The sequence below is a fragment of the Boleophthalmus pectinirostris genome, unplaced genomic scaffold, assembly GCF_026225935.1.
Source record: "Boleophthalmus pectinirostris isolate CB_2022bp ecotype Guang Dong unplaced genomic scaffold, ASM2622593v1 HiC_scaffold_7, whole genome shotgun sequence".
Lineage (NCBI taxonomy): Eukaryota > Metazoa > Chordata > Actinopteri > Gobiiformes > Gobiidae > Boleophthalmus > Boleophthalmus pectinirostris.
Window position 1 is genome coordinate 12,953,455 of NW_026571473.1, and position 14,982 is coordinate 12,968,436.

Sequence of the window (14,982 nt, forward strand, 5' to 3'; positions counted from 1 at the left end):
CAAAATAAAGATGAGCCGGTGTTTCAGTGACTATGATTATACTAGGAGTTACCACAAATATTGTACTGGACTGAGTCTGGCAGAAACTGTTGATATGGAAGTCGTGGTGTTGGGGTCTTGCTGTGTCTGCTCTTAATGACTGACTTAAAGATGAAGCAGACTAATGCAAGTACAAAGTGTAGAGCAGAGTGCTCTGACGCGCCTGTCGTGTAGCGGTGGAACTTACTGTACATTTCTTTACATGTTCTTTTGCACTAAATGTTAGAAACACAATCAGCTGATTGTGTTTAAAAGCCAGCACATTGGAAAAGCAGGGATAGGCTAAACCACTACCACTCTTTTGCATGAAAGGGCACAACTAGTTTTACTTGTTGTTTCTTTTAGTCCCTACACATTTCCAATGTGGCACTTTATCCTCAGATGTGAGGTCAGTGTAGTCAATTGAAATGACTGCTGCTGAAGTGGGTGTATGATGGTTGTCTGAGAAAAACAGCCGGAGACCTTAGCAGACTGTAGCCTATGAAGACTGTGGTTAGTGCTCTACGCCTGAGAGCTGAATGGACTGTGTGGTGTGCAATGGTATGTCTTATGATGCTCTACAGCATTTCAATGGCTTTACTTTGATTGCCCTTCTTTAAACAGGGCACGCAATGTATTTAGGAAGAATAAAAACAGTATTTATTTTGTCATGTTGCCCAGGGCACTGCAAATACCTCTGTATTTATCAAACATGCCCACTGTTTGTTTCTGTACTGTGGTAATGTAACTCTCCTAGGAACTGACTCCCACCAAAAAGCACAACAATTCAAAGCAAAAATGTGTCAACTAGAATAGAGCCTCTGTCTCCTGGTAGAGGCTAATTGTGAGTAGTGTTCTCTTATAAACTCAGCTTTGTAATAGTAACCTTTAGGGCTGTATCAAACAAGACGTGTTCATGTGCCAATGCCATCTATCTTGTTTTTAGACGTATGAAGCACATCCCATAGATACACCATCAACACATTCACACTTCTAGTCATTTTCCATTTAAAATATAGCACGCATTTCAACATATTTGCTAGTTTGACACAAAATGTTTTCAAAGTGTTATTTTTTTAATATGACACATTTGTACAAAAAAGCCATAGGCATACATGTTTTGATATAAACCAGTTAATTTATTATATCAATAAAATACTTGATGTAACAAAAGCATGATCTGTGTTGTGTTGTTATTACAATATTATTAGAATGTTAATGAGCAGCTGCCTTTTTGTTCACCAAATATAACTGTATAAATTTGTGTTTAAAACCATTCAGGGTGAAGCTCGAGCTCCTTCTTGATGCGATTCTCCACTAAAAGGCTTAAGTTGCCGTCAGTGACAGCAAGACTGTAGCTCACAAACACTTGTTTTTTGGTCCTCTTTGCTGTGAAATGAATTAACATATAACATAATAAGATATAAAATATTAGAAAAATGTATAAATGTATGTATGATTTTTTTAAAAACGTACCTAATCTTTGTGCCAAGGTGTTTGCAGCTGTATTTGATGGATCCCCCATGACTAGTGAAGATAATGGCATTGAATCCTAGAGAAAAAAAATAAAGTTATTGATACATGGGCTTTTATTGACAATTATTGATACAATTGATGGCAACTGACTTATTTCTAATTTGCATCCCGACTTCAACTCCACTAACCACTCAACATTAAGATTGTTACAATGTCATGTTGTTACAGCTGATGAGAGTAATGTGTGTTGTCAATGTGTGGTTAAATTAGTATAAAAATCTACAGATTAACTGAGAGATATTTTGATGGTTATTTGTGAATGTAACCCATACTTTCATGATGTAACCACACACCAAAATCAAATCCAGTTATTGGGCTATCCGACTTTACTGGCCGTGTAACTATACCCACTGTAATCCTGGACGTACACTGCAGTCAGTCTAAATTATGCTGATTTCTTCAGAATCTCGTTTGTGACATTGAAAAAAAAAAAACAGTTTATTCTTGTAAGTATATTTTTAGAAGATTGAATAGTCTTCTCCTGTTATGCTTGAACACTAGAGGACTGATCTGTAGGCCTAATACACCAAAACTGCACTATTGCAAACCAAATTTGAGCACAGAAAACTTACATATTTGCTGGGCATCGATACAGCCAAGTTGGACAAGACTGGGGAAGAACCGATCCAAAGGAAAAAGCCTTCATTCAATTTCATAACGTGGAAGTGAACGACTTGCTCCAAAATCTTTTCAGAGAAGTTGTGCACAGATATGGGGCCAAATGATGCACTGTTTTCTGTCTCGCTCATTTTGATTATCTATTTATAACGGTATCTAATAAGTGCAGCATCTGAAAAGCATTCATCAAATAGAAACAAAAAGTAACTTCCGGGTTTTGCGTCAGGCTAAACTAATCGAGTTCCACGCTGCATCGACCGATCAACACGACACAGTTGCTTTACTTCTATATTTCTACATTTAACGTGAATTTTCTTGCATACAGAAATTAAGCAGAAACATATTTATTGCAGGCTCCAAAATGATAATGTCCATTTTAAAAATCAGTCTTCAAGAAAGTCTTCCACCATTTTGTTAAATTCAGCTGTATATCTCAAGTGAAGATTGTGTTTTCCTTCTGGCATCAGATGCAGCCTAGATTTTCAGAGAAGCTTAATGCAGGTTATTGTCCATTTAGTTTGATAGTGTATATTGTATATTTAATCACAGTTTGTCTTACCTAGATTCTTTGATGTGTTTGAGAAGGTACTGAGCATGGAAGCCAGGCACCATGGGGTCCTTCTCCCCATGAATAATAAGAGTGGGGCAGCTAATTAAAGGCAGAAGATCCATACATATATTTCCTGGGGAATAAAAAATATAATTAGTCAGTAACAGTTCCATTCTGTAAAAATATAGCCTATTCTTATAAGAGTTCATTTGTAGTGATTTCTGCCCCATCTTAAAAGTGTTATGGCACATTAATGAAACTTTTAAAGTTAAATTAGCAAACCTTCTGGTCTTCTTCCAAACACTGAAATTCCTTCCACCCAGGCTTCCCATGTTTTGGCAAAATCCTCAGCACCATACACTTCCTCCATGGGTTTCCTCATCCTGGTGCTCCATCGGGACACATCTCTGACAGCTGCAGAGGGTCACAATCAGGTAAAAACACTATAGGCTTACATTAGAGTCTGTATAATGACCTCAACTTATTTGACTTCTCACCGTTGTAAAGTTCCAGGTCCTGTTTTGAAACAAAAGCATTAGCTCCCCAAACAACTAATTTGTTGATCATGTCAGTGTTTTTGGCTGCTGCAATCATTGCCGTAATACCTCCATCACTCCAGCCCAATAAAGAAAAGCGGTCAAAGCCTAAAGCCTGTAATGCAGAACAGATAAGCCATGAGAAGACGACAATATTGTGAGTTCATAACACTCTAACCTTCATCAGATCCACTGCATCCTTTGCATCCCTTTCAAAGAAGTCCTCCGGGAAGTCTCTGTCTGGAGGTCTGGATTTTCCATATCCTCTGGGATCCCACCCCACAACTGTAAAGCGCTCCTTATTCAGATGTTTTAACTGAGGCTCAAAATCTGTCCGAGTGCTGCCTGTGGGACAATAGAGGCAGGGAATATGTCAGTCACCTGTCACCTGCCATGGCACAGCAAAACTGAAAAATTAGGTGAGATTAATGAAGCATAATAGATTCTGTAACTTGCCAAGTGCCCCAGGAAGCAGCAGCAGAGCATGTTTTCCTTTGCCTGTCTGCTCATAGTGCAGATCCACTCCATTGACATGCTTTTTGCCACAGGTCACTGAAGAGCTAGGGACAGAAATACAAAAAAAGGCTACACAATTGACAGAAGTTGCAAAAGTGAAATTACAGAAATACAAAACACTATCTTAGATACAAGACTACATCGAATAAATATATTTTGGAATGGCTTCTGTTTGCCTGCAGGCTGTTCTCATGTTGACAGACATATGGTGCCATCTAGTGGATGATATGGGGCCTGCCAGTGCACTTGGAGAAAAGCAAGAAAATCGCACTTTCCAGAGTAATTGTGCATGGTGTCGTTTAAGTTGGCAATGTAAACCAATTCTGTGTGATTTGACAGAAAAAACGCGTCGGTACACAGAGTCTGAAATCAGTTACCAGTAAGTCTGTATCGCAGCCATCGTTTCCCAAAATATAGGTTTGATCGAGGTGACGCGTCTTCCGAGTAAGAACATTGCCATTCTTCGAACGCTGCAGACTTTTCTGATCTGGCGGACTTTGAGTGGTTTAAAGCCTCATCGAGGTAGTGATAGATTAAAAGAGCTCCACGTTTACAGAACCAGGAAGCAACAGTTACTTTGGTCTGGATACGTGGACATTTATTGACAAAATGTTAAAGTGAAAGTGCCATCAAAATATCTATATGGAAAAGGTAGGCCCAGTCAAACCAAAAAAAAAAAAGCCACCAGTTGAAAGAAACTATAACATTACACTTTTGAAGGTTAGAGTCGCTGTAAAAGGGCATAATCAGCGGAGCCGCTACATTCTACTGTTAAAGCTGCACTGTGTAACTTTCTAGTAACCATAACTATTTTTCATTTATTTCACTATGAGTGTCTCTACAGATGGGGACAAGGTGATGCAAAATTATTCAGGCACTGTTTAACTCTGTAGAAAATGTATTTATATTTACTCAGGATCCTGCCAGACATAATAAGTCAAAATAAATAATAGCACATTCTGCTTCACTTAGCTTATTCAGTGCAGTAGTTTTACAGTAGTACCATATCTGTGGCTTTTCTTGACTACAACAGTATATGAAATACGTCTGTTGGGAACAGGTTTCTTTGGGGACTAAATCAATATAAAATTCTAGAAGTGTAATTGAAGAATGAAATATGTGTTTTTTGTGTGTATATATATGTGTGTGGTTTCTTTTCAAAACTTCTGGTCTTTTCTCTAACTGCAGGTTTTCCAAGTTTTGGTAAAACCTCAGTACAATACACATTCTTGATGGGCTACCTCATCATGCTCCATCAGGAGATTTCTCTGATGGCTGCAGAAGGTCACAGTTAGGTAAGAACACAACACTTCAGCATCAACCTCAAGTCATTTGGTAGCAAAGATTTCAGGGTTTAGTCACGTGCAAAAGCTTTTTTGTTTGTTTGTTTGTTGTTGTCATACCATCCAGCAGCAATTATTGAAAGGTCTATAGAAGTCTGAATTTATACTACTACTTACTACTACTACTACTACTACTACTAATAATAATAATAATAATAATAATAATAATAATAATAATAATAATAACTTTTTTTTTTAACTTTGTGCCAGTTTTTGTTTCACATTCACATTACAGAGCTATTATTCATAAATGAGGTAAACGAATCCGCAATCAGCTAATTCTGCCGTGCAATTCTGACCTAACCTTCAGTTCAACTTTAAACTATAGGGATTTTAGAAAGTTATGATTGCCCATGAACCTAACCTGTTTACCTTATTCATTATGTTTACTCATAAAAAAAGCCCCATACGTTGGCGTACAGACATACACCCACACAGATGGGGTAATGCTTCTGGGGCAATGGTGCGTCATGCCGTTTGTCTGTCTCTTTAGTTTTGCCCCGTAATGCACTACATGGGAGTCTACAGATCTTCTTCTAATGCAGGCAGCTTTTTGGAAACGCCTCCACTAGAGCTCTGCCTGTCACTCAGTGAGTGAGTAGTGCCACATGCAGCCAACCACAGAGATACACACTCACGCATACACACATACATGCACAGGAACAAAAGGCAGTGGGGCTAAAAATACCTCTATCACTTCAGAGCTATGTGCAAAGATACACTCAAGAGCTTACTGGAAATGCAGCAAATAATGTAAATGATAAACAACTTTTACAGAAAGCAAATATGTTCATTTTTTCCATTTTTTTTCTTCAGTCAGTCTGTCCTTGACCTTGATCTTGACTTGTTTTCAGTTTGTACTGGCTTGGGAAAATTTTAATGATGGTTTTACATAGTTACTTACAAAAAAACAAACAAACCAAAACAAAAAAACATTGTACAAGCAGTAAATAAAGTTGTTTTGAATTCCTTATTGCTATGGCTATGGTGCAGATTCTTCATCACTTGGAAACCATTAAATATTGATGAGTTACTCATCTCATTCTCATCATCACATAATTGTATAAGCCAGTAATGGTAAATACAGATACAGTAAAAATTTTATAATACAGATACAAATATAGAGAGTTGCAGAATCTTGTCACTAACAGAAATGATTATCAGAGTAAAATACAATATAATCAATAGGAAAAACTGCCTCCTGCCCTCCATCTGGGAGTATGCCATCATGACATACTATAGATACTTGTGATACATGTAATGTATGGAACTCTCCTTTGTGAATTTAAAGATGGACAATGTAACTTATCTCGCTGAGGGTCTTGTATGTGCTTGTCCCTGTGGGGATGTTATTGCAATGTCTACAATGTTCCACCCTATGGCATTACATTTATCAAGGTCTATGGAAACAAGCACTTGATGCCAAGTTGCAGATCAGAAGAACAGAATGCATATTGTTCATGGTATATCAGAGCTATAAATACACTTGATGAAATGCATGCTAGACTTAAGTGCCATACTGTGAAATGTTTAAGGGCCTGTATTATTTTCTGATATATGTTATAATGTTGTTTCCTCATCACAAACATAGTTGCTGGAGTTGTGTTTTGTTTCATTCACACGTTTAACACACAAACCCTGCATATATTCATATTTAGTGTTCTTCTCTTAAACAGAAAACAATGTTCTACCTTGTGGTGTGGTAATGTAGGATATGCTTCACTGTGTTTTTAAACTCCAGATTTCCCAGATTTTAGCCTGGAATTTCCAATCTCTACTGAACAATAGGTAAAAGGAGCTGTTAACTTGAAAACTACCACTTCATGACATCACAAGATTGAACATCGTGAGCATTTTGGAGATGTAGACAGACTAATCATAAAGTGTTACTCAGTCTTACTACAATATGTGTGAACAAAATAAAACACAACTCCATGTGTGTTTTTGATGAGGTGACAACTTTCTAACAAGGCTTCAGTCTAACAAGATTAAATTTTGTGTAATTTAGATCTTCTCCATGGGGACAAGCAACACAATGCACCTTCATTTGTACGTGAATACTGGCCGCTGCCCAAACTGACATCAGCCAGTCATGCAGTGCTCCTTGTATGGTGTCCTCTCTGCGCAGGCGACAGCGATAGCCTGACTGTGACCCACTGTTGGATGACATCGCTGAGCCCTTTGACCTTCTCCCATCTTTGTCTGTTTTGGTATGTGCTCATCCACATCGCATGACCACAGCCCGACCTAAATATAAACAACCAAGCCTCTGCTAAGGTCATGTTACGTCAGTCTAGTCTGTATTCTCCATCACGTCCTTTCGCTCTGCACGCTGAGAGCTTTACGATAGCTTTACCATACCTTGGAAGCTGTCAAACGTGAAGCTTCGGTCTTAGTTGGTGTAGGAAGTTTGTCAGGCAATTTGGAAACTATTGGATTGCTGGATCAGCTGGAAAACCAATAATTGTATGAGGAAATGGGGAATGGTATTAACAAGGTAAAGCTATTGGTGATTACGTTTGAAAAATCTGAATTTGTTATTAATTAATGCCTTTTATTTGTTTTTGTTTTTAATGTTTTAGGTCCTTCCTGGTCTTTATCTCGGCAATATCAAAGGTAAGCCCCCCCATTTTGCTTGATACTTCAGGCTTGTTTCAGTTCCTTGTGAAAATATTAATTGTGGTGGGATGCTACGATGAGTTTGGTTTCTATTAAAGAGAATCACTGAGAAAGTAAACACCAATTTGAGGCTAAAAGTCACATTTGTGGTGAATTTATTCCTGTGTGGGTTAATATGAAGGAGGAAGCAGGGCTAATGCAGGTTCAGTGCAGTGGGGAATGTCCCACTGCAGTGTGGGGGCGTCCCTCCATGAACTGCGCTTCATGCAGACACGTACTAACCTGCATAAACTGGTAAATTTAGTACAGAAAAATATTCTGGGGGATTTAGAAAGTTTATAAATATATATGAAATGCTATAATTAAACCGTTCACACACTATACCTGTTTCTGATAGCTAGTACAGAAGTTGTGAATTTGTGCTAAACAGTTTAGGAAAATATTTTGCAACAATTAGACATTCTATCACTAGTATTATTATTTATATTATATTATAATTTGTTCATCATTTTAAACATGTAAATCTTTAAAAGAACACTGACATTACTGCTAAACTAATCAATTGGCACCGTTCAGCTCTGTTCAAATAGTTCAAATGTAGGTAATTGTTTATATGGAAAACATCACCAATATTGTCTCTACTTAAAACTCAGTTGCTAAAAGGATAACACAAGTTTAGGATTTTTTATGTTATTTTTTTTGTTACAAAAATAGAGAAGCTATGTGTATATTTTAATAATTTGTCCTTCCAAGGAGTAATTTAAGGAGCATATGACCTTTGTGGTAACTACTTTTTAATACTTGTAAATCTCATCATACTTCAACACTCGTCTTTTATATCACACAGATCATAACTTCACTGTTGCATAACAGTTAGGGTGAAATCCAATAAACCAATGAATTAACTACAATGCAGTAAGTGAGTACTGATCCAGTTGTTTTTGGCTGTCCTTGATATAGACCCTAATGTTGTGAATACTGTAGTGTAGTGTGTATTTGCTATGGCACTTGTACGTAGGGGTCTGTGCCCACTGTCAGTGCCAGGTCGTGAACTGACACCTTATAAAATATTTATTTCACACTCAACACTTTTAGACCTGTGTCATTTAGTGACTGCAGTTATATAACACTAATGTAGACAGATTTGGCTATTTATATCAAAAGTTGGAAGGTACTGTACATGATACCATTGTGTGAAATCAGTGCAAAGGCATGCAAGGCCTCAAGAATACGTTGGCTTGCAGCATATAAGCAAAACATGAAAAAGTGACCTCAGGATACATCTGCCCAAACTAGAAAACATTTGGCTTCCTTTCAAAGAACAAAATTTGATTAAAAGAATTACTGTTTCTTGCTTTTGGGACAAGCTGTTGGGCTGTTTTAGTATCATTGGTTTTCCGGTTTTTCTTTCAGTTCAAAACCAGAGCAGCAGCTTTGAGCCACTGGGTCCAAAATTTGCTTGGGAACTGTTTGGGGAGGGTGGGTAAACATGGGTAGAAACATTTTCAACCATATTTGTGTTTTTTTAATCTGCAGATGCACAAGATAAAGAGCTGCTTAAGGCCCATAACATCACCCACATCCTGTCCATCCATGACAATGCTGCACCTGTGCTGGAGGTGAGCAGGCCGGCCTTGTAACTGGCACTATACATGTAAACTGTATTTATAAAAAGAGTGATCAGAAGAGTTGAATTCTCTCAATCCATAATATTTAATCCCACAGTAAAATGTATATATGAAAATATGTGTTCTGTCTTCTTTACCAGCAATGAAAGAAGCAAGTACAAAAAATGTCAATGAAACTTTAGGTGGTTTCAATCTTTCATCATAATGCTACAATTTCTCAACATTATGAGCCAATTGTGCAGTGTTTTCAGTTTGTTAATCATTTGTTGTTTCTTGAATTAAAGGTGCACTGTATAGCTTTTTAGGACAATTGTTGGTCTCCATGGAGATGGTATCCCATAAATTCAGCATTTATTTTATAATTAAAGGTGTTTTTTTTGCTTAGAATACATGCATTCTTGCTGTGAATAACATTGCCTCTCAACAGATCTTACCTGTATTTTGGCGTGAAGCATCACCTGCTTGTGGCATGTTGCAATGCTGTGGAACATTCTAGGCAGAGCAACATCTCCAGAGAGACAAACAGGTGGCATACCCTCCACCAGAAAAGTAACGCAGTGCGCTTTTAATATAAGTTTGCTTTTGTTTAATAATAAAAGTAAAGGTTTCAAAAGTTGTCTGACACAGTTACTAATTAAATGCACTAAACCATAAACCATATGATTAAAATATACCCTTATAGAACTACACTATAAATACACTGAGTAGTTCCAATATTGTTTTGGAGGCTGGAAGCAATGGTTTTCAGGGTCCACTTTCATAACTTTCACGTTCTTGATGAAAGCAAACATGAAAACTGCTCGGAGCTTTCTGTAGACTTTCTATCTTCATGTTATGTTTCAAAACACTGAAATGAAATGACAACTTCCATAATAGTATCACTACCTAAACTGGTTAACCACCAATACTAGATATGAGATTAACTCAGTATGGGAGTTGGAGCTGACCTACTAGCTGACCTACTTTGTCTGGAATGCTGTCCAATTAAACTTGCATTAAACACTTGCATTAAACACTTGCATTAAGCGTAAACTTGTAAACTTTTCTATCTCCATGGAAACATCACCATTGAGGGTTACTGGTCAGATCTACTGTTTGGCAAACCTGCTCACAATAATGTATGTTTTTCAGTGTTGTGTTAGTCAATTGTTTTAGCAATAAAACATCTGTTACTGAATGAGTACTAGATAGATAAGTTTTATATCATACTTCTAGGACTAAATTTCTAGTCAGTGTTATAGCATCTTCATGGAGATGACAGACCCTTCATTAGCAAAGTTACAGAGTGCACCTTTAAATACATATGTACATTTATTTCTACAATTGTGCTAATTATAATGGTGACTCAGTACAGATGGGATTTTGCATAATTTACAGACTAACCGTAACTGATTGATTTCTTGGAAGACAATGAGTAACCACCAGGTATTCGCTCCAATGCACATAGCGACATTTAACAATATAATTTTCCAAAACAGATGTAGGAAAAGTAAAATGTATTTATTCATTTATTTATTTAAACCGTAGAGAAAAAAGGACCATGAAGATTATAATTACATAAGTTTACACTATTAAGGGTTGATTACAAATGAACACATCAATGTATTTCAACTTTTAAAGGTCAGTTAAAGGTCCTATATTACGCAAAACATATTCTTGTGAGTTTTAAGTTATGTTATAATGTTGTTACCTCATTAAACACATACCTGGAATCATGTGTTGCTTCATTCACACAATTAAGTGATCCTTTTTTTAATTAGTTTGTCTATATCTCCAAAGCTCAAAATGCTCTGCTCAACCTTGTGATGTCATGTAGTGGTGGTTTTCAAGTTAACAGGTACTCTTTATCTTTTGTTTAGTAGAGAGATTGGCAATTACAGCTCTGAATTTTTCCAAATGATTCTTGTGGAGGAGTTTTAAAACACAGTGGAGCTCTTAATGATGTTTTTAGTTTGATAGAAGAACACAGCCTAAAGATGCAGGGATTGTGTGTTAAATATGTGTGAATCAAACAAAAAACCACAACTCCAGGTCTGTTTTAGATGTGGAAAGAACATTATAACATAGATCAGAAGATGTGTAATATAAGCCCTTTTATAAATCAACACTAATGAACCCAAATGAGATGTTAAGGGATTCACAATTTATTCTGTCTTATCAAATTTTAGCCTGTATTGGAATTAAGAGTCACTTGAGTATAACTGCTGTATCATTAGTTGGTACATGGTGACCCCACTTCCAAGTCTGTCCCAGGAGAAGGCACAGGGGTTTTTGCGGTGATGCAGTCATTTCAGGACAAGCTGGTTTCGTCCGCAGGGCCATTGCACGTCAGCTGACAGGTGCTACTGCTCTGAGATGGGTCCGAAACAGGATGTGTGCTTTGAATATTTTATTGATTTTTCAGAAGGATCTAATGTAGGATGTATTATTTTTATTTTTTAGGACATCACGTATCTCTGTATATCAGCGTCAGATCACTCCAAGCAAAACCTGTGAGTAAATTACACTCATCTTGGAATTCATGTCCAGACGTCAACCCTTTCTGAAACCTGAAATTAATTTATTTAGGTAGTCAATGCTAAAAGCTGTAACAGGACCTCCTATTGGTATAACAATCATAATACAAAGACATATGCACCTATAATATATAAACTATATATTTTTTTCACCTGACTGTTACTCTGCCTGATCTATTTTTGCTTGTTTTGTTCCTGGGCAGGACACTTTATACATACAGTACATTGCTAATTCCAGTCAGATCATTGACTTTTATAGAGCTCCTGTTAGGGGAGTGATAATCTAGAGAAATAAGATGCGAGTGAAGGTGATAAAAATGAAAACACATCCTGTCCTTAAAATAATACAGTCTTCTAATGAATGAAAATTACAGCATTTAAAAACAACGCTTTCAATATGCACACTTATTTTGTATTTGTTTCCAGGACCCAGTACTTTAAAGACAGCATTATATTCATCCATGAGTCCAGAATGAAAGGAGAAGGCTGCCTTGTTCACTGGTACAGACTACTTTGAGTCCATTTACTTGGGAGCTATGTTCATTTTCTGGTGTAGAGTCTGCCACCTGCTGGTCTCTGTGAGAAAGACTTTGCTTCATATGTTCCACAAATAAACTGTATATATAAATGGACATAGCTAACATGCTGGCCCTCACATTCCAGATAGGAAGTGAACATGGGCGTGCTTCTGGCTCCATGGTGTCTGGTTCCAATTCAGTTTTCTTTTGACATAATATTGTCCCTCTCTCTATAACTGCTGCTGTGAGCATCGTCATTTTGGTGTTAAAAGGTTCATATTAACCTGCTCTACATGATCCTGGTGTTTTTATTTAGCTATGTTGTCCATAAATAAATCCCTATTCATAATATGGATCTCGGGTCCAAATTTGCTCCTATAACCACTAGCCTCTGTGAGCTTCCTTTGACTGGAGCCAAACGCTATGGGTGACGTTACACTCACTTAGTCCACTTCTTTATACAGTGTATGGGGCCATATTATAGCAATAAACTTCACTCCATGGAGACCTGTAGGTGATCAGTTGCATGTCATATCTATGGAATGGTGGGTTTGCTGTTTATTGTAAAACATATGTATATATTTGTAAAAGAATCAATCCAAGGTCAATACATTTAATGCCATACTGTGCAACATTACAGACAATGTAATGATATCACTATGGAGACAAGCAAGTAGCAGACCCTCCACATGAAAAGTTACATAGTGCACATTTAATTCATTCAAATAAGCCCACTAGGATGATGTTAAAATATAAGTTTCTCACAGTTTCTCGGTGTTATAGTGTGGCAGGTGTGTCCCGCAGTGTGACTCTGGTGGTGGCCTACATCATGACAGTGACCGGCCGGGGTTGGGTGGAGTCTCTGGCTGCAGTCCGAGCAGCCAGACCCTGTGCTGGACCTAACCTGGGCTTCCTCCGGCAACTGGAGGAGTTTGAAAACATCGAACTGGCACAAGTGAGTATAGGGCTGTATGGAGCGGTATAGAGCTATTACCATGGAAATAGGCCATGTTTGTGGCAATAGCACAAAACTACACTCTGCAGTGTAAGAAAACATCTGAATTAATGCTAAATTTAATGTTTAGCATCTTAAAATCTCCAGCGGTTTAACATTAGGCTCACTGAAAATTCTATAAGGTACAGATATATATAAGGCACAATCTCAAGCTTTATTCAATGACAGATGATGTTGGTCAACCAAAGCTGTCATAACTATACAAGTATATGTCTAAGATCTGACGATGTATCTAACTGATATACTGTATTCTTTATACAGTCTATGATCTAATCCTAACTGCACTCTCAAGATCTCAAGCTTTGGGGGTGACATACAGAGAAATAGTGAACTCACATCATGTGAAAAATGTCAAACTCATCATTCATTGATGCAAAACAAACTTGCTGCATGTCTACCTAAAAATTGGCTAACCAAACAATCAATGGCACAAGGTCTTTGATGTGAGTACATGTGGTACATATGATCTCATTTTCAGCTTTTTCCACACAATACAGGTCTGTAAAGACTTAATCCAAACTTAAACTTAACCAAATTATCTGTCCCTAAACTTGGCCCTTATGCAAATCCTGATTGAGCAGTAAACTATTGCAAATCAGCATCTGCTCTCAAAATATTTGCAAATAAATAAATAAAGATTAACAATAATTCCTTCTCATACCTAACTGTATAGTCTTCTCTTTCTTGCAGTATCGTGACTGGTGGAAGGACCACTATGAAAAGACCTTCTTCAATGATGACGAGGAAATTGCTGAACTTTTGATGAAAAAATATCACAACAACAGTGAAGGCATGGTGACCAACATAACACCACGATTAGCAACTTGAATATGTACAGTTTTAAAAGCATTGTTGTAAAGGTGATTTTCCTGGACCATACAAATCTGTGGCTGCCGACACGGGGACAAAACAGAGTAAAAAACCCAGCAGTGACATAAGCTGGTAAAGTCATATGAATGGGGAATTTTACATGTGAATAACTTGAATCCCCATTAGGTGTCATGTCCTTGATACTAACTGTCAAAACAGCACGCATGGCCAGTCAAGCATAGCCCTTTGCTGAGACCACACCAGAGACACAAAACATCTAAGCAATGAGACATGCTTCCCTTATACTTGAATTCAAATGTAGTTGTGAACTTTGTGTGCTTTTTATGTTCTTGTATTTACTCGTGTATTTTATCGTACAACCTTCTGATTTTAGAAGTTTTGGAGCATATTAAAAAAAAAGGTTTGACAAATGAAGATTGTATACACTCATTGATTACTTACAGTGACAATAAATAGGCCATTACTTAGATAAATGGTATGAATCTACGCAAAAGATCTGGAATAAAAAATAAATCTACTATTTTATTGTGAGAAAACAGAAGCTTAATTGTGGTCTTATTATATGTGGACATATAGGCTATAAATATATATTGGAATAGCCTGTATTTTTATTTTATATTATTTTTTATACACTATATTTTATTAATGACTTCTTGATGAATATGATTTGCTTAGATTGACTTCTGTAGCCAAAACCCTAACGGTCTTATTTGGGCGAATAGAAATCAGACTTTTGGG

The 14,982-nt window shown here is 37.1% G+C and overlaps 3 protein-coding genes across 4 annotated transcripts; 1 reads left to right on the forward strand and 2 right to left on the reverse strand.

Moving 5' to 3' along the window:
• Positions 1 to 1,073: 1,073 nt before the first annotated feature.
• psmg4 (proteasome (prosome, macropain) assembly chaperone 4) lies at positions 1,074 to 2,467 on the reverse strand. 2 transcript variants are annotated; one of them, XM_020938110.2, is made up of 3 exons: positions 2,127 to 2,450; positions 1,495 to 1,570; positions 1,074 to 1,407 (listed from the first exon to the last, which is right to left on the reverse strand). In XM_020938110.2, the coding sequence occupies exons 1-3, from the start codon at positions 2,301 to 2,303 to the stop codon at positions 1,286 to 1,288; spliced, it is 375 nt and encodes a 124-aa protein (XP_020793769.1). In that variant the 5' UTR covers positions 2,304 to 2,450; the 3' UTR covers positions 1,074 to 1,285. The 2 variants fall into 2 exon arrangements, with proteins under 2 accessions (XP_020793769.1, XP_055021286.1); XM_055165311.1 differs by having other exon boundaries at positions 1,074 to 1,570; positions 2,127 to 2,467.
• bphl (biphenyl hydrolase like) lies at positions 2,447 to 4,383 on the reverse strand. Its single transcript, XM_020938109.2, has 7 exons — positions 4,152 to 4,383; positions 3,711 to 3,818; positions 3,437 to 3,599; positions 3,220 to 3,373; positions 3,005 to 3,136; positions 2,732 to 2,855; positions 2,447 to 2,646 (listed from the first exon to the last, which is right to left on the reverse strand). The coding sequence occupies exons 1-7, from the start codon at positions 4,232 to 4,234 to the stop codon at positions 2,556 to 2,558; spliced, it is 855 nt and encodes a 284-aa protein (XP_020793768.2). The 5' UTR covers positions 4,235 to 4,383; the 3' UTR covers positions 2,447 to 2,555.
• A 3,051-nt stretch (positions 4,384 to 7,434) lies between these two features.
• LOC110172266 (dual specificity protein phosphatase 22-B) lies at positions 7,435 to 14,547 on the forward strand. Its single transcript, XM_020938102.2, has 7 exons — positions 7,435 to 7,614; positions 7,700 to 7,733; positions 9,273 to 9,355; positions 11,807 to 11,856; positions 12,307 to 12,381; positions 13,182 to 13,353; positions 14,104 to 14,547. The coding sequence occupies exons 1-7, from the start codon at positions 7,594 to 7,596 to the stop codon at positions 14,239 to 14,241; spliced, it is 573 nt and encodes a 190-aa protein (XP_020793761.1). The 5' UTR covers positions 7,435 to 7,593; the 3' UTR covers positions 14,242 to 14,547.
• The last annotated feature ends 435 nt before the right edge of the window (positions 14,548 to 14,982 follow it).

Excerpts from the sequence above, each read along its gene's own strand:
- psmg4 (XM_055165311.1), bottom strand. The coding sequence starts at position 2,303 with ATGAGCGAGACAGAAAACAGTGCATCATTTGGCCCCATATCTGTGCAC. Across the intron at positions 1,571-2,126 it reads TATCGATGCCCAGCAAATAT|GATTCAATGCCATTATCTTC; the intron begins GTAAGTTTTCTG and ends TTTTTTCTCTAG.
- bphl (XM_020938109.2), bottom strand. The coding sequence starts at position 4,234 with ATGGCAATGTTCTTACTCGGAAGACGCGTCACCTCGATCAAACCTATA. Across the intron at positions 3,600-3,710 it reads CTTCCTGGGGCACTTGGCAA|CACTCGGACAGATTTTGAGC; the intron begins GTTACAGAATCT and ends TCCCACAGGCAG. Across the intron at positions 2,856-3,004 it reads GTTTGGAAGAAGACCAGAAG|GAAATATATGTATGGATCTT; the intron begins GTTTGCTAATTT and ends TTTATTCCCCAG.
- LOC110172266 (XM_020938102.2), top strand. The coding sequence starts at position 7,594 with ATGGGGAATGGTATTAACAAG. Across the intron at positions 9,356-11,806 it reads ATGCTGCACCTGTGCTGGAG|GACATCACGTATCTCTGTAT; the intron begins GTGAGCAGGCCG and ends TTTATTTTTTAG. Across the intron at positions 11,857-12,306 it reads GATCACTCCAAGCAAAACCT|GACCCAGTACTTTAAAGACA; the intron begins GTGAGTAAATTA and ends ATTTGTTTCCAG.